The sequence below is a fragment of the Magnolia sinica genome, chromosome 19, assembly GCF_029962835.1.
Source record: "Magnolia sinica isolate HGM2019 chromosome 19, MsV1, whole genome shotgun sequence".
Lineage (NCBI taxonomy): Eukaryota > Viridiplantae > Streptophyta > Magnoliopsida > Magnoliales > Magnoliaceae > Magnolia > Magnolia sinica.
Window position 1 is genome coordinate 26,311,054 of NC_080591.1, and position 19,553 is coordinate 26,330,606.

At 41.5% G+C, this 19,553-nt stretch overlaps 1 protein-coding gene and 1 pseudogene across 3 annotated transcripts; both read right to left on the reverse strand.

Annotated features, from left to right (window-relative positions):
- Positions 1-6,448: 6,448 nt before the first annotated feature.
- On the reverse strand, positions 6,449-6,845 carry LOC131234833 (small ribosomal subunit protein eS30z/eS30y/eS30x-like; annotated as a pseudogene).
- A 9,309-nt stretch (positions 6,846-16,154) lies between these two features.
- Positions 16,155-17,534, reverse strand: LOC131234943 (zinc finger A20 and AN1 domain-containing stress-associated protein 4). 3 transcript variants are annotated; one of them, XM_058231951.1, is made up of 2 exons: positions 17,357-17,534; positions 16,155-16,901 (listed from the first exon to the last, which is right to left on the reverse strand). In XM_058231951.1, exon 2 carries the CDS (start codon positions 16,742-16,744, stop codon positions 16,247-16,249), a length of 498 nt encoding a protein of 165 aa, XP_058087934.1. In that variant the 5' UTR covers positions 16,745-16,901; positions 17,357-17,534; the 3' UTR covers positions 16,155-16,246. The 3 variants fall into 3 exon arrangements, with proteins under 3 accessions (XP_058087934.1, XP_058087935.1, XP_058087933.1); XM_058231952.1 differs by having other exon boundaries at positions 16,155-16,835; positions 17,361-17,533; XM_058231950.1 differs by having other exon boundaries at positions 16,155-16,835; positions 17,357-17,533.
- Between the last annotated feature and the right edge of the window lie 2,019 nt (positions 17,535-19,553).

A 19,553-nucleotide genomic window follows, 5' to 3' on the forward strand; every position in this document is an offset into this window, starting at 1 on the left:
TTCTGAGCCCCATGAATATTTCAACTGTGTTAATTCCTTACATTTTCGGCCCACATGAGTATTGTATCCTGCTCATTTTTGGTCTCGTGTCCTAAAACTATCTCACAAAATAAATGGACGGATTGGATTTCTCAAAAACATCACGGTGGGTCTTACTTAGGTTTCCAGCTGAAGAACTTCATGTGAAAGGCTTCCGCGACATCCTTCGGAGAGTTAGAGAATAAGGTAAAGAGGCGTACCAGAGAAGGAAACTCGCGCTTTCATCCTCGCCCTAAGAGTGCCTTCATCCAGACCGTCTGCCTTATCCGACGATTGATAGCCAGGTTCGCACGAAATTATGTGTGAACCGATGCGTAGCTGAGCGTTTCTCTCTCTCTCTCTCTCTCTCTCTCTCTCTCTCTCTCTCTCTCTCTCTCTCTCTCTATATATATATATATATATATATATATATATATACACACACACACACACACACACACCGTCCGTCTGGTCAGTGGGGCCCACACTAGTTGGACGGTCCAAATAGTTGTGTGTGAGCATTTCTCATATATATATATATATATATATATATATATATATATATATATATATATATATATATATATATATATATATATATAAGGTACTATGTGCTCGACCTCACGAGTCCGTCTCATGAGGTCAAGCTGTGTGGGCCCCACCATGATGTGTTTCGAACATCTACCCCATCAGTCAGATGCACCATTCCATCGTGGGCCTAGGTCTCAAAAATCAAGTCAATCCATGACTTGTGTGGGCCACACCACATATAGAAGTGGGGAGGGGCCGTGCACCATTAAAACTTTCATAATCATTTTTTGGGCCCACCGAGATGTGGTTTGCAAATCCAGCCCATTCATTATGTGTGTCCCACTTGGATGAGGGTTCAGACCAAGTTTCAGCAGCATTCAAAACTCAGATGGGCCCCACCAAGTGCTTTTATATGTTTTAACGGTGTCTTCACATGATTTTAGATGGTATGGCCCACCTGAGTTCCGTATATGGCTGATTTTTAGCATAGCCCATAATTTAGAGGGGACCCATCAAATGCACGGTGTTGATGGTCGACACGCATCACAGTGGGGCCCACACAGCTCGACCTCACGGGAGCTTATCGTGAGGTCGAGCGCATAGTACCTTTTCCCATATATATATATATATATATATATATATATATATATATATATATATATATGTATATATATATATATATATATATATATATATATATATATATATATATATATAAGTAATGCTTACACACAACTAGTTGGACAAATCAAATTGGCCCAACTAGTTGTGTATTAAATAGCAAAAATTATTTTTCTATGCCAAGTAATATACCACATGAGAGGATCCGTAATATCAAGTTTTACATAAGTATGATAGAAACTATATGTCATAGATATGGCATGTCCATTAAACAGGGCCTACTAATTATATTTTATCTGCTAAAATTTAATCAACAATCATCATTAAAGCCACACATGTTGAATATGTACGAGTAAAATGAATTTCTAGTAGCCCCGTTTTCTTGTAAATAAATATCATACCATTAATCATTAAAAATAATAATTTATGTCCTTCACATGTTTTTAAAGAAATCCTACCTAGTTAATGGACCAGATTTCTCGTACATTTACTGCACCGCACAAATAAATCACATGTGTGCAGCTTCCTAATTCACCCATTTTCTCCTGACATCCATCGCCTAATTTACATATTAACTAATGTTAATAAATGCTCTCGTGCGGAGAGAAGGTGCACGAGGTTACTTTGCAAAAGGAGTACCCCAGCTTGGGTGGGCATCACCGTGGTGTTAAAGTGAAATCCACCCCAACCATCAGGTGAGTCACCCTCTGTTTGAACCAGGGCCAAAAAATTTGCCCATCTTTATTTCAGTTGGGCCATACTTATTGGAAAATTTTTATCGAAAAATCTGACCCCCTACACTGCTCCCTAAATGTGACCCACTTGAATCACATGTGAGCTTGATTTTTTAGCCTTTAAACCAATCTTTTGGTTTCGCATCTAATGGGTGTAATCGATTTTACATACACATTATAGTAGGCCCTCTAAAAATCGAGGGTGGATGTCTCTCTTCCAACTATTTTTCTTTTTGTGCCTCAAATTAATAGCATATCATCCTGAGTTTTTGGCTACTATCTTACCATGGTATTACACATCTAATGGTCGGATTTGATCTCACATATACATCAACGTGTGGCCCCAACCGGTTCCCAGAAAATAGTCTAGTTCCAAGGAAAGATCGATATCTTCGGGGAGGGACTTAGATCGTGTAGCGTACCACACAGCACGGGCGTCTATAAATGGCAAAGATCTGTGTGCCTCACCATGATATATTTGTTTTATCCACGCCATCCATCCATTTTCTCATGTTACTTGAAGGCATGCCCCAAAACTAAGGCTGATCCAAAGCTCAAGTGAACCCCACCAAAAAAAACAATGGGAACAATGATGCTCAGTGTTGACACCTTCCTAGGGCCCACCATGATGTTTATTTGCCATACAACCTATTCATAAAGTCATACAAACCTAGAAGAAGATGGGAAAATACAAATATCAGCTTGATCCAAAACTTCTGTGAAACTCAAGAAGTTTTTGTAGGTAGGCCTTCAATCTCCACTTTTTCTTGTGGTGTGGTCCACATGAGAGTTGGATCTGACTCATTTTTGGGATCATACCCTAAAACGATTTGAAAATATGTATGGACGGCCTAGATAAAACATATAAATCATGTTGGGACTGATTTTAAGTCCCTTGATCTAACATTGGGTGATCCACTTGATGGTGGAAGTGGATTTCAAATTAACACCATAGCGGGTCCATCGGAATGAGCAACCTCTATGACTTGAAATCACTCATCTCTGGTGGTATTCATCTCAGTAATTGAGTGGTGCCACAGGGCGGACAACCACCCTCCTAGTTTTACAGGCCCATTATTATGTGTAAGTAAGATTCACTCCAATCATTAGATGTGCCTAATCCTATGGGCCTAGAGCCAAAAAATACATGATAACCTTTGATTCAATTTAGCCGCAACAATGGAAACATTGGGAGAGATGTCCACCCTTGATTTTTACCGAGCTCAACATGACAAGCATGTGAAATCCACTCTAACCATTAAGATGACATACTAAGAATCTATGCCTAATGTCCAAAAATCAGGGGCACTCCAACCATTAAGATGACATACTAAAAATCTATGCCTAATGAGGCCCCGATCCATAGCTCTACTGGCAGAGAGAGTGGAGATACCTCGTTTCAACACTTGAGGTCTTGGTATCGATCCGGGGTGGCTAACATGGAGTGTCTGTACTGACATGGGTGTGTACTAACAAGCTAAACCAATAATAATAATAATAATAAATTTTATGCCTAATGTACAAAGATCAGGGGTCTACGTGATTTACGTGGGCCAAACCAATAAAAATAATTTAGAGGGTGCGTTTTCTTTGTATACTGTTTTCAATCCTGTGGTACATTTGAACCATAGATGAGGCTTATTTTTTAATCCACGGTCCTAATACAGGGTGACTTTTCCTCTTATAATAATTTTTCTCTGTCTTGGTATTAAATAGGATTAATTACTCCTTGAATTAATCAACTAGTTGGACGAAAATGAAATGTCCAACTAATTGTGTGTGTGAGCATTTCTATATATAGTGTGTGTGTGTGCGCGCGCGCTCACCAGCGTACCTTCGTACACATGTTTTGGGCATAAAATCTGAACGGTTCATGTGATGCAGCACCTCATGAAACCCTCCTGGACCAAATTTCAACCGGATAAAAAACTCTGGTGGGCCATGGAAGATAGGAAAAGTTTGCCATGGAAGATAGAAAAAGCTTCGTCCCTTGATTTGCCTCTATCTTTTTTATAGCCTGCCAAGTTTTGAATCAAGCCGAAAGCTAGACCCATGGAGTTTCAAGGGGCGCTGCATCACATGGACAGCTCAGATTTTGTTCTCATAACACGTGTGCTGCTCACCTAAGAAGGTGCGCACAGGTGACCCACATATATACATACATCCTCCGTATTCTAGCGCTTGTATAAATATATTGCTTCTCATGTCAATGGAAATATACAGAATTCTTCAAGCTGTAGTTTTAAATCTAACGTAATATCAGAGCCATGACCTTATCCCTCATCCTGACCGTTGAATATCCCTTTCTCTCTATTCCAACCATCTCTAATCACTTTCCTACTCTAAATTGGTGTGGTTTTGCACACCTAAGTTCTAGAATGGCTTGATTTTTTGTCTCTTCATCCCGGTGGGTTGTGTCTGATGAGTGGACTAAATGGAATACACAAAGCAACACAGTGGACCCCACAAACAGTGAGGAACGCTCCTACCTACTGCTCTTTGTGGGGCAGCCTACCCGAGTTTCCTTTCGGGCTGATTTTTGGCAACATGGCCTAATATCTAAAGGTGCATCTAATGGACGGTTTGGATCTGATACATAGTCAATAAGTGAGAGTCAACCTTATTTGTCAATGGCTTCATATGGGGTGATGTAGTCCTTTCTTTTTCTTGAATTGCGGCTGGGATTTAAAATTTCGGCCTACTTTGATTTTATAAAAGATGGGCTGATTCAACTTCGGCCACTCTACTTCATGTCATTCCACAGCACTTTTTAGACTGGCTTAGCCAATTTGGACGGTTCAGATTTCGTGTTCAATGCGTGAGTGTTTGGGTATTGACTCTTTCCCATGTATTTACTGGTCTTGAGATTTTTGGCTCTTTTACAAATCGTGTCCATACGAATCGGTGGGCCATGACTTAAAGATCATAATCAAGTGGTTAAGATCGCCCGGTCGATGTAGGCTCATGATTTGGACGCTCTGGATTGACATAGATGTGTGCATTGGATGCAGTGGATGAGATTGAGATGGATACAGTTTAATAGACAATGGGAGATGAACAGTGGCCCATTCTAAGTAGGGCTCATGGTTGGATGACCACTGACTAGACCATTGATCTGGTGGCTCCAAAGAGTAGGGAGCATGCCCGAGCAATCTTCCTCAGTGTTAGAATCCCAACCATTGGATTGGTACATCCAACTGGAGGACTAAACATTGGATGGCTAAGATCTCACCAAGAAGATCCCTAGGGCTTGAACCATTGTGTCGTTTGTAAAGCTAAAAAAACAAAGGATATGACGCATATCCACGTGTCAGACATCCTATTTCAACGGTCTCGATAGCCCACATGCGCAACATCCAAATCATATATCCAAGAAGTTGGCAGGTGGACAATGTAGGAAAGAACGCCGATTACGTGCAATCTAATCCCGGTGGGTGCGGCACTGAAAGTGGGGCCTACCTTGATGAATGCGTTGTATATCCAAGCCATCTATCAGTTTTTCCAACTCATTTTAGTGCACGGTCTGAAAAATGAAGCAGATACAAATATTAGGTGGACCACACAATAGGGATTGCATTCCTACCATTAAAAACTTCCTGGTGGGCATAAGTATTGTATCGAGCTGCTATTTGTGTTTTCTGCTTGTCCATGTCAATGAACTTATCAACGGGTTGGATGGAAAATAAACATTGCGATGGACCCAGGAAGTTTTTAACGGTGAAAGTTCAATGACCACTGTTTCCTGTGGTGTGGTCTACCTAAGATTTGTATATCCTTCGTATTTGGCATCATGACCTAAAAATGAGCTGGACAACTGATGGACGGCGTTGATATGAAACTCATACATTGAGGTGGGCTCCACCGTCAGGGTCGTACACACCTTGGCGCGGATTGCGTACTAGCCCACCAGTAACTAGCCAGAGACGGACAGTCTTAGCAGGGGCTCTGTGGAGCCCACCGTGATGTATATAATTTATCCACGCTGTCCATCCATTTCAACATATTATTTTAGGGCACAAGCCCAAAAATGAGCTAGATTGAAGTCTTGAATGGACCACACCGAAGGAAGCAGTGGTGACAATGATGCTCACCGTTGAAACCTTTCTAAGGCACACCATGATTTTTATTTGCCATCCAACCTGTTAATAAGGTCAGACAGACCTGTATGAAGGCAAAACCTAAATATTAGCTTGATCCAAAACTTCTGTGGCCCCATGAGGTTTTCAACGGTACATTTCATCCCCACTGTTTCCTGTTATGTGGTAAACTTGAGCCTTAGATATACTTCCTTTTTCGGATCATGCCATAAAATAATATTTCAAAATGGATCGGCTTGGATTAAACACATACATCAAGGTGGCCCCATAGAGCTAGGGGTGCACACACGTCGGTTTGGTCCGGTTCTGGGGTGAAACCGAAACCGAACCGTTCCTAACAGTTCTACAATTTTTAGAACTGAACCGGACCGTGAAAAAGGAATGGAACCGGAACCGGAACCGAATCGAAATCGGCATACGAACAAAGAAATGAAAACCCATTTCAACAGAAAAAAAAAAAAGTTCAAATCATCTTAGGATAAGCTTCTTCCTGATAATCCATCATGTATATGGCAAACATGGGCACACCCAATTAATCATGGAAAATTCAATATCCAAGAAACATTGTGAAAAGGAATAACAAAACACTGAAAATGACATTTCACCAGAGAAAACCAACCTACATCACTAACCAAAAGAGCTTTCAACACCAACCTTACTTCTCTGACGAGTTGGGCCCCCTCTTCTTTCCAAATTCAACAACGGCTGTGATGAAACGCTTGTTGTACTACATGCGCTTGTGGGCTCTACCCCGGGGCTTCTTCTTCTTATCCTACTTCGCCACCTTCGGCGTCTACCCCCTCACCTTCCCAGCACGTGCCAGTGACCCGTGTACTTTACCCATAGAGGGCGGCGAGATAGAGGGCAGAGGGCAGGGGTAGGGTGCTCAAAAAGGGCGAGTGCTCAACAAGGGCTTAGGTTTTGTTTTGTTTTGTTTTTTTGTTTTGTTTTGTTTTTTTTTAAACTAAGCCAAATCGACGGTTCAAATCCACGGTTCCTGTCACGGTTCGGATCTACGGTTCGGATCAACGGTTCGGTTAACGGTTCGAATCAACGGTTCTATTCGGTTCTACAGGACCCTAAACCGAAACCGATCCGTAATCAACGGTTCATAAAATTTAGGAACCGGAACTAAACCATTAGCACCCTGGAATCGGACCAAACTAGATCGATCCAATGGTTCCGGTCCAGTTACACGGTTCCAACGGTTAGATGTGCACCCCTACAGAAAGCCCCTCTTAGGACCGTCCCTCTCTAGCTAGTTCCTAGCGGGGTAGTACCCAATCCGTGTCCAACACCAAGCTCTGTAGGGCCTACAGTGATGTTTTTGCTATATCTACTCCTTTCATCTTTATTGTCAGATATCACTTTAGGACATGAGCTTAAACAAGAGGAGATCCAAAATTGAAGTGGGCCACACTACAGTAAACAGTGGGGATCAAACATCCACCGTTGAAACCTTCATGGTGGGCCTACCATTTCCTCGGTACTATCCTTTGGGGGGAAAAAAAAACTATTTTATTAAATCAAAACCATCAATTAGCGTCGCAGACCAGGAACCTCAGAAGGGGCCCACCAAACAGTCTAAATTCTAATTAGGCGGCAGGACTGACTACCTGTACAGGCAACGTACCGCAACTTGCTGTACTGGACCATCTTCAGCCGCCATGCCACTTGAGAGGGGCGCGGATTAGCTACTGACAGGTTGAGTAGCGGGACTCCTACTGAAGTGACGCCACCAAGTTCCGTGGGCCTCACCATGATGTGTGTTTTGTATCCACGCCGTCCGTCCATTTGGAGAGATCATTTTAAGGCAAGATACAGATAATGAATTAAATCCAAAGGTCCAGTGGACCCAGCATAGAAAACATTAGAGACGGTGGTCATTAAAAACTTCTAAAGGCCACAAAAGTTTTAGATCAGGCTGATATTTGTGTTTTCCCTTCTTTTATGTCTTTTTAAACTTATGAATAGCTTGGATTTCAAATAAACATTATGGTGGGCCTTAGAATAGTTTCAACGGTGGGAATCACTCTTTTCTGTGGTGGGGTTTAATAAAGCTTTTTATCTGCCTCATTCTTTGGCTCATGCCCTAAAATTATATCTCAAAATGCATGGACGGTGTGATTACAACACATTCATCATAATAGGGCCCATGGAACTTGGTGACGTCACTTCATAGCGAGTCTCGCTGCCCAACCTGTCATTAGCTAATCCGCGCCCGCTTGAGAGAGGACGTGGATTGGGTGAGGCACGCGTCCACAGCTTACTTGGTGAGCCCTGACTGTGGGGGCTCACTTATCGATGTATGTATTATATATCCACGCCGTCCATTCATTTTTTAAGATCATTTTTAGAGATGGTTCCGAAAATAAGATAGATCCAAATCTCAGGTGGACCACACGATAGGAAAACAGTTGTGTGGTATCATTTGAGCGGTAGGCTTCATCATAAAGATCACCTAGATTTGAAAAAAATAAAAATAAATCAATCTGGTCCGCTCATTAGGTGGGCTACACTGTTGGAACATCAGACAAGCTAGGGTTTTGATTCAACATACAAGCCTGGCCCACCTAGCTGATAGACCTGATTTTTGAGAACGGCCAACCAAGTTCACGGACCAACGGTTGGTACTGATTTCCTAAACAGCTGGCATGTTGGTGGGAAAGCTGTCACCTTCCCACAAGTTGTGATGCAGTAGCCTGTAGTGGATCACCTCTCTTTAGTGGGCCCCACTATTGTGTCATGTTTTCCTGCCAGTGTATTGCATATTCAGAACATCCGGGCCGTCAAAGAGGTGGGCCTCACCACGAACATCACCTATAACTAAAATCAGGCGGAACGAAGGAGTGGATTATTAGTCAACGAATAGCCGTCCATTTTTTGGACTTTCTCTGACTGGACCCCACCGGGAGACTGGGCTTGTCCTGGCCCCATCCCTACGAGCTTCTCCAACCTTTCCCTATCAATAAAAAAGCACAAAGGTCTCAACTAGTGACCATGCCACTAGTCAATGGCTAGTGGTCGGGGCTTTGTGGGCCCATCATGATGTATGTGTTTCATGCATGTGATCCATTCATTTTTTTGAGAGTTACTTCACCAATTATAATGAGTGCGATGATGACCAAGTGTTTGATGAATAATGATAATGCCTTTAAAGCGGTAGGTCTTGGATCGGTGTGCATGTGGCCGAGAGCTCTCAGAGCCCAGACACAATGACGTAATTATCAGGGGCGCGCTCTACCATTGAGCCAATAGCCCTTGCGGGCCTCCAACGGGGAGGCCTATTATGCCAAAAGAGAGAGAAAGCCTATCCCTCTCTTTCCTTTTTGCGGCCTGATGTCGCCACATGGGAAGGGCATGAGGACATAAAAAAAGGGGATCCTATCAACTTGTTCCGACATAGGATAATAAGCTCATGAGCTTGGTCTTGCTTCACCATCGAAAAACAAAAGAGGACTTCCATCTCCAAGCTTATCTCAGATGTAGCTCGCTTTTTTTTGGGTGTGAAGTAGTGTCAAACGAAAATACTCAACAAGCATTAGCCTCCCTGAAAAGGAGGTGATCCAGCCACACATTCCATTATAACTAAGATATTTAATGGCATGGAATGTATCTTAACCGAAGTGAGACATATTCCTAATTTGAGGAAGAGTGTGATATCTCTGGGAGAACTCGAGGTAGTTAGGTGTAAATTCACCGTATTTGATCGTGTTATTAAAGTTGCGAAGGGGGCACCCATAGTCATGAAGGTGCAGAAGAATGGGAACCTTTACAGGTTGATCAAGAACACTTCATTGAATGAAGTTGCAGCATTTCTAGCGGATTCCACGTCTGCACGTACGTGGCATGCACTCTTAGGCCACATGAGCGAGCGGGACATGAAGGTACTTTTTGACTATGGTTTAACTCCAGCTTTTAAAAGTATTGATTTTAGTATATACAAGTATTGTATATATGGTAAATAGCCAAAGTTATCTTTTAAATTTAGAAAAATGTATGTAATAGGGTTCTTAATTATGTGCATTATGATGTATAGGAGCCGACGCCCGTGGTTTCTGATGGATTGTCACCTTCAGTGATGATTCTGATGTATAGGAGCCAACGCCCGTGGTTTCTGATGAATTGTCACCTTCAGTGATAACTATTTCAGGAAAATGTGGGTTTATTTTATAAAAAATAAATCTGATGTTTTCACCAACTTCAAGCAATGGAAGGCGATGATGGAAGAATAATTAGGGTGAAAGGTGAAAGTATTGAGGACAGACAACGGTGGGGAATTAACTTCTGAGGAATTTAATAGGTATTGCAAAGATGCAGGGATCGTGAGACACAACACAATGTGTCATACACTAGAGCAAAATGTTGTGGCTGGGCGGATGAATCAAACTCTCTTGGAGAGGGCTTGATACATGACCAGTAATATTAGGTTGGGCAAGGAATTATGGACTAAGGCCATTAACACGAGTTGTTATTTCGTGAATCGGCCCCCTTCTATGTCTATTGAATGTACGGTTAATTGATCACTTGTGATCTTTATGTTTGTGGCCTACTTAAAGCTCAAATTAAAATAAATAAATAAATAAATAAAATTTGTCATAATATATATTTTAATGGATTTATTACAATCATTCTGTCAAATATCTCATGTATATTAATTTAGGAAATTAAAGTCCATTAAGTAAACCAAATTCAAGATATCAAAGAATTCCTACATGGAAATTTGGATTCCAATGCATTCCAATCACTTGCATTTCATGCTGCCAAACACTAAGGAGGATTTACAATCTCTTGATTCACGCGTAACTATGATTTGGATTTCCACCCATTCCAAATACAAGCTCCAAACGAACCTTATCATGCTTTTGACATGCCTATGGTGCTCAAGGATAATCCAACTATCAACTATACTAAAATCACATCAATATAATGATTCCAACTGTCTAAACATGGCCACTTACATGTACGGCTAAAAAATCCTTGCGTTTGTGGTGCACCTAAGGTCCTTTTTCATGGAAGTATACATGTTTTTAATGAATTTATCATAACCAATTTGTCAAATATCACAAATGTACACTAATTTAAAATATTTAGACAAATTTAATTAATCAAATTTAGATTTTTATAAATATATTAAAGAATTCCTTACACAAATAGAGATTGGAGTATACAAACTCCAAAATGAGCATAACTTTTTTTTTTTTTTTTCTTTCATTAGTTAGCATGTGTAACCTCACTTGGTAACCGATACCAAGAACTCAGTGTTGATATGAGGTTATCATCACTGATGTATGCAGGCATGAGTTCAAAATATAAGCATGGCCAAATCTTAAGTTGAAATCTTCTTAGATCTTACAATAATATTTATTTGGCATCCAACCTTTTCATAAGGTCAAGCAGACGCTACTAAAAGAGAAAAACCTTTTCACAATGTCAGGCAAACATTAACAAGGTAAAAAACATATATTAACTTGATCAAATCTCTACCGTTTTCTTGTGTATGTTCTACTTGAGTTTTGGATTTATTTCAAATTTGAATACATACATTACTACCCGCGTTGATGGGTACCAGAGAGTACTACACAACAGAGCTAATCAGCATTGTTCCTGTAAGAGGTGGGCTCAGCCGAGTATATATACTTGACCAGCTGACGCTACAACTTTCAAACATGATTTAAAAGGACCCATCTCTACAACGTCCCACATCGCCACCACATAGAGCTACACGGCCTCTAATAAACCCACATGGATTGGGTGAACGCACAATCCATGTCAAACATGCTTTATCATGGGGCACCTTTGAGCTGGCGCCTGTGGGTAGAGGTGTACGAGAGTCGAGCTTGGCACAGTTCAACTCAGCCCATTGTAAGTAAAACAGCACCAGGGGTTTTACAGGTATTTTAAAATATGTATTTATTTCAGTAGTAGGAGTTTTACAGGTATTTCAAAATATGTATTTATTTCATATACATACCCTCGCCGAGTCACGGAACTGGTTCAATTCACGTTGGGTCCGATTCGAGTCGAGCTCGAGCAAGCTCGAACTCAGTTCAAAAATTTTTCGAGCTATTTTGAGTTGAGTTGAGCGAGCTAACTCAGTTCGTGTACAGGCCTACCTGTAGGTGATCAGTTATCTTTAGTGGGCCCTACTGTGGTCGCATTTTTTCCTGCCAGTGTGCTTCATAAGCAGGACATCCGGGCCGTGAAAATGGTGGGCCTCACCATTAACAAAAATAAGGCGGAACCGAGGAGTGGACTATTAGTCAACGAATAGCCGTCCAATTTTTGGACTTTCTCTGACTGGACCCCACATGGAGACCGGGCTTATCCTGGGTCCCATCCCTGCAAGATTCTCCAACCTCTCCCTATCAATAATTTCCACAACCACCAACCGCTGGATGAAAAAGGCATGCCCGCATACCCAGCAAACCTGTAATCCAATGACATATTACCTGTATACCCTCCCCCTAATCCACTACCCGGGAATCGCGTAAAGGTATTTCTGTCCGTGAAGAAAGGAAGGAGACCATTCCAGCTTTCCAGCTTGGCATCTCAACCGTACACGTGTCATTAGGAAAAAAAAAAAAACAGCACCCAGGTCTCAACTACTTGGAATGGTGGAATTTGATTGGGCCACGTACCTCCATCGAAAGAGGAAGAAGGAGTGGATTGGATGTCACTCGAGTGATAGCTTAGTGGGTGTTATACTTACAGTAGGGCTCACCTTGATCATATGTTGTATCGACTCTATCCATCCAATTTTACAGACCATTTTAAGACACGGTCCCAATAATGAAGTATATCCAAATCTCATAGAAATCTCAGGTGGACTGCAACGAGGTCAACCACAATGAATGGAAAATAAAAAGCTTAAACTTTTAGATACCTTGAATGAACTGAAAAAGCAAATGGGTGGCATGGATGTGGATATAGAATAAATTCATCAAGGTGAGCCTACAACGTATAGTCGCATTGCATGGTAGCCCAACATCACTTTGGTATAGCTTGACACCCTGTATTTGGGTTATTCAGAGTTAGAGTTGGGCACCGTACGACTTGACTCGTCCGACTTGTTCAGACCTAACTTGACCTGAACTGAATGGGTGAGTCGGTCCAAACCGAGTAGGCTTTGCCCAATCTGAATTTAAACCAAGTCGAGAGAGAGAGAGAGAGAGAGAGAGTGTGTGTGTGTGTGTGTGTAAACCCTAATTTTTAAGTATATCTAACTCTATACGCCGCACCCAATCCCAAACCCTCTCCCTCCCTCATCCTCCTCCTCTTCCAAGCCCGGCAGCTACCTACCACTATCACTACTCTCTCTCTCTCTCTCTCTCTCTCTCTCTCTCTCTCTCTCTCCTGTTCCAACCAGGCAGCCACCCACTACCATCACCACCCTCCTCCTCCCCCTCTCTCTCTCCCCTCCACTCCACTCCCTCCCTCCCTCCCTCATCTCTCGATCCGAATCGGTGCCAACTTGAATCGACTCGGTACTTTTGACTAGGTCAGACTCGGTCCAGATTAGTCTAGGCCAGACCTGGATTCGGATCGCTTCAAGCACATTGAACTCAGTACCGAGTCAAGTCAAGTTCGGGTTAGGCCTATTTCAAAACCGAATCAAGCCAGGTCAGCTCTAACTCGGTCTAACTCGACTCAATGCCCAACTCTATTCAAAGTTCTTTTTTATTTTTTTGACACACCCCCCACACTCACATATCCACCACACCACATGAGCACTCATCCCTGTCTTAATGTTGAAACACAGATTGTCTACTACTTAGCCATGGAATTATTAGGAGGTAATCAAGTACAAAGGTACACTTTTAGGGTCAATGAAAAAAGTTACTTTCAATGTCTTTTGAAATCCCTTTATTTTGTTGTGAATTCGGGTTATTTGGCTATTTAAGTCTAATAAGAGTAAAATGTTTTTTAATTGCCTTTCCAATATAGGCTGGAACACTAAAATCACATCAATACAATGATATGAACCATCCAAATGTTGACTATTTAAATAGACAATGAATCACTCACTTGTGATCTTTACATTCATGATCCACCCAAGACTTCAAAATTTTCTTAAATTTTTTGCCAGAGTATATATTTCAATTAGTATATTACAATCACTCCATCAAATATATCTTATGTATATTAATTTATAAAATTAAATCTTATTTAACTAATTTAAAAATTAATTTTAGGATTTAAAGAATTCAAGGTATTCCAAATACAAGTTCCAAATGCACCTGTCACACGTGTGACATGCTATTGATTCCCAAGAACAATCCAACTATCAAGTACACTAAAATCACACCAATGAAATTATCCTAACTACCTAAACGTTGAGTATCTAAATGGACAGTTAAAAAATGTTAGTGAGTCATTTATTTATGATCCTTGCATTTGTAACCCTCCTAAGGCCCTTTTTGTCAATGGATTTATCATAATCATTCTGCCAGATATCACAAATGTACACTAGCTTAGAACATTTAAGCTAACTTAGTTCATCAAATTAAAAATCCAAATACTAATTACAGAGGATTCCAATTCACATCAATTCCAAGTTATATTTGGAATGTATTGGAATATATAAAGTCGCGTGCAAGCACATAGTGGTGCGAGGACTCTATGTTCATGACTGTTGGGCCCAATAGTGTATTTGTTTCATCCTCACAATCCATTTGTTTTACTCTCTCATTTTAGGGCATGCGCTCAAAAATAAAGCATATCTAAATCTTAAGTTGAAACCTTCTTAGAGCCCACAATAATGTTTGTTTGTCATTAAGCATTTTACAAAGAAAAAACACAAGTTAACTTAAACCAATGGTAGGTGTTCAATCTCTACAGTTTCTTGTGGGAGGGTCTACTGAGTTTTGAATGTATTTCGAATTTTGCTATGGTCTCTACTTGAGTTCTGAATGTATTTCATATTTGAACACCGATGGGCACCACAGGTCGTCCTGTAAGAGGTGGGCTCCTGGTGACCAGCGATGCTGCCACCAGCCAGGTGGCTAGTGGTCAGTGCTCTGTTGGCCACACCATGATGTATGTGCTTTATCTACACCATATATCCATTTTTCCAGATCATTTTAGGGCTTCATTCAAAAAATGAGACATCTAAAATCTTAGGTGGACCACACCACAGGAAAACAGTAGTGATTGAATATCCACCATTAAAAGCCTCCTACGCCCACTGTGATGTTTATTTGGCATCCAACTTGTTGATTAGGTCATCCAAAATCCAAACTTGTATCAGGTTGATTCAAAATTTGTGGCCACCAAGAAATTTTTAATGGTGGGCGTTCCAATCAACACTGTTTCCTATGCTGTGGTCCACTTGAGATTTGGATCTACTTCAATTTTTTAGGCTCATACCATAAAATGATCTTTAAAAATGGATTGACGGCGTGGATGAAACACGTAAAATGGTGGGCCCACAGATCGCCGACCACTAGCCAGTGGCCTTTGGCAGGGTGAACAGCTAATCCGCGTCTCGACCAAAGTATATATATACTCAACCATCTGCGTACGTACTCGAGACCTTAAACGGGCCACGTCCCAACATCACCACCACACAGACCTACGCGATCTCTAATAAATATTCAAGAATTGGGTCACCACAGAATCCACGTCAAACATGCTTTGTGACGGGTCATCTCTGATAAATCCACGTGGCCTAATCAAATCGTGCCACCCCCAACACCACCGAGCTGCGTGGGTCACCACGCATTCCCCGTCCAACTACTGCAACGGTGGGTATTTAAGGAACGGATGTCACACATACATCGCGACGGGCCCACTGAGCTTTTGGTTTGCAGGAAACGTGTGGGAGACCGCCCGAGATGGAGGGCCCTGCAACCCAGTTTCGTCCAGATCTGGGCCGTTCACCAGGATCTACGGTGGCAGAGAAACCAACCCAATGCAACCATCAGTTACGCTGCCGATTTCGGGAGCCCGATTAATAAAGGAGCTTTAATTTTAGATCCGGGTCTGACTCTCGGATCTCCACGCCAGCCCAACCCGACACATGAATCGGGTCATGATATTTTCACCCTTAACGGCTCGAATATCAATTTCCCAATGAAATATAAACGTAGTCCGCGAGGCAACGAGAAATTATCATCCACATCCGAAATTTTAAAAAATAAAAAAAAAATAAAAAAAGTAAGTAAGAAGGAGAAGAAAAGAAAAAGAGAGAAATCTAGCGGTTTTACATGTACTACGCAATCCAGACCGTCCGTTTGACAAAGACTAGATCTTGTCGAGCTTCCGGGCTTTAACGAGAGGATTGGCCCGGGCGATCTCCTCCCTCCCGACAGCCTTGAAATCGAAGGTGCACCCGTGCTGCTCCGGGTACCGGTGGACCCCACAGAAGGTGGTCCCGCACCGGCACCGGAAACCAGTCAGACCGACGCGCTTTCGACAGGAAGAGCAGCGGTTCTGCTCCCCGGAGGGGGCTTGAGCCGAGCCAGACGACGACGAGGGCGACGCTGACGGCAGAGATAGTGGGCTCAGACGGTCGTCATCTGTTTCCGTTAGATCTAACGGGGAGTTCACAGGGGCTGGGATTCCTCCGTTAAGCGACTTCTCGAAGGCGACCTTCGCGGACGAGGCCTGCTCTTCTTTGAGGCAGAGGTCTCTGTAGCATTTGGAGCAGAGGTTGAGGGTTGCGGGACAACCGAAGAATCCGCAGTTGTTCGCGCAGAGACGGTGGCCCTCGGGTGTTTGCAATCGGTGCTCCTCCGCCATGGATTCTGATCTTTTTTAGAGGGTTTTGGATCTCGACCGCTTGATTGAGGGATCTGCAAACGCAGCTGACTCTGAGCGTAGGAAGCAAAACCTGCAAGGGCCAAGAAGAGATTTTTCAGATCGACGGCTTCGAGCTCAGATGAGAGAGAATCGACGGCTGTAAAAAAAGTTAGATCAAGATAGGGAAAATATCATAGATTTTTTTAATCAAAGTCACAAAAAATTGTAGGTATTGAGAGGAAGAATATACGATTTGAGATGAATCTTTCAAGAAAAAAGAAGAGATGTAGAAAAAAACAAATCTACGAGAGAAAAAACAACGGAAAATCCAAAAAAAGAAGAAGAAGAAGAAGAAGAAGAAGAAGAAGAAAGATATCAGATCGATAAAGAAAAATAGAGAAAATATAAGAAAAATAAGGAAATTTGTTTAAAATCATCTACGATAAGAGAAGATCAGGAAATTTCCCGTTTTGGATGCAAAACAGAGAAATAACGTGGAAAAACACTTACGATCATAAAGAACAACAGCAGATCTATAAGATCTGGGATCTGAATGCCAGAAAAAAAGCAAAATAATTCACAAAAATAGATATAGAGATGGAGTAAATCTACCTACTAAGGAAGAAATCGAAAGCGAAGCGGAGAACTCGAAGAAAAATAAATCTCCTCTCTCTCTCTCTCTCTCTCTCTCAAACCACAGAATCGCCAAAACCAAGAGCGGTTTTGGAAATTCCCGGTTTTACGAAGATTCAGACGCCCCAACTTTCTCTCTCTCTCTCTCTCGCTTCTCGCAACCACCCCTCCTTTCCATTAAATAAGGAACTGCCTTTCGAAATGTTCCTCATTTCGTGATTTATTACTATTCTGCCATCGTTTTGGGGCAGCGAATCAAAGAAAACAGCTGGAATTTTGTCATGGTTATTTGATACTCCGGCTACGTCTGATCCTTGATACGCAGGCACTTATAAATGGTCCACGTGGCATGCGTTAACACAAATTCAACCGATAAAAATTGTACAATACGCTGTATTTAAGTTAAATCATTAAAAATAAAGTTGATTTATCGATCCGAACCTTTGATTCATAGACCTTTTTTTGTAATAAGAGAATTGAATATTTTTCATTCCTAAACGTCCAATAAATGTTGGACGATCTAATATTTTCATGAACGAATCAGAGTAGATTTTTGTTCTGGATACATCTAAACTATTTACCATAATCTGGACGGTTTTTTCTAACTATTTTGTGCCACGTAAGCAATTTCTGAATAATTTCTAACTACCTGCGTATCATCTATGACACTCGGCCAGAGTATCAAAGTATTGCACTTTTGGCATTTACTCAAAAGGGGGTTGAAATCGGTGTTCGTCGGGTACCAATTTAGTAAATTGTGCCACAGAGGACTAATGCGCAACTGAACAAATCAGACCGTCCATTGGAGGACCGCCTCTTAGGTGGGCCACGATCATTTACTAAAAAAAAAATTGGATGAGAGAAGGCTCTACACGTATGGCCCACCTGATTGTGAAGGCCCTGGTATAGGTCGGTCACGAGATGAACGAATTGGATATAGGGAGAAGAGTAACGAACGGTCGTAATCTACCCTCCGCCTTCATGGCCAGATCCATTGTATGGGTTGCCAAATGCATTACAGTTGTATCTATGTGACTTGATAAAACCGTCCAAAATCATGGGCTATTTGCGCTTGAGGTATAACCCAAAAACATTCTAAAAAGATTATCTTAAGTGGTTTATTTACAACCATCAAGTGGATGAATAGAAATCAAACAAAAGGGCAGTCATAGACGATTCTGCATCGTCCATTTCTCCGGTAATAGATTTCACCTTTTGAACAACGGCTGGATTGAGTTCTGTATATGACACGTGCCATGCAAGCTTGTACCGCACATGATTATGTTTTAACGGATGGGGTATGCATCGGTCCGTGGGGATTTCAATGAGAACAAGTAAAGGCCAAGTTCCGGTAATCCAGACCGTTGGTCTATTGTGTCGCATCGTGAACGGAATCTGTTTAACATTTCTCTAACCATTTTTATTTCTGTCCTAAAAATAGACGACTGAAAAAGAGAAACACCACCACCAACGACCTACATTCAACTGAAAATACCCCAATATTGTTCGCTGCTATATTCCAATCTGGACGTTTGTGGGCATGTTTCATCCAATGGGACTCAACAAACCAATGATCTGGATTACTGAAATATGGGCCCCACTTGCCAAAATAGAAAACGCGTGTATATCGTGCAAAGACGCATGCCACGTATTATATAATTCCTCTTTCTAGATTGGACTGCAGGCCAACGAATGTCGTTATCATCAAGGTCACCTTGAAGTGGAAAAAAAATATACTCACGAGGATCATCACCATCCATACACATCCACAAAAAATTGTTCTTCTGGAATGTAATAACTCAATCTGAACCGTTAAAATCATAAAAATTCAATTCAAAGTATTTTAATCTAAACATTGAAGTATCTGATAACCTTATTTTAACCGACCAACGAAAGTAGAAATAAAAAAGCGCTCCAGATTCATAAATAGAATTATCATTTATGAAGACTAAGAATAATTCTTATATACATTTTATAATTTAATATATACGGTCTAGATTAGAAATTAATTTTATATGCAGAAATAGACGGTTTGCATGCATATGGATGGTCAGAATCCGCCATTTCATGAAATAATTCCTTATCCTTAAACCGGGCCGCACTCGTGGCCGTGTCAGCTGAACGGCTGAAAGTTTCTGTCCGCGATAATGTTATTCGCGCGAGAAGAAAACGAAGA

Excerpts from the sequence above, each read along its gene's own strand:
- LOC131234943 (XM_058231951.1), bottom strand. The coding sequence starts at position 16,744 with ATGGCGGAGGAGCACCGATTGCAAACACCCGAGGGCCACCGTCTCTGC.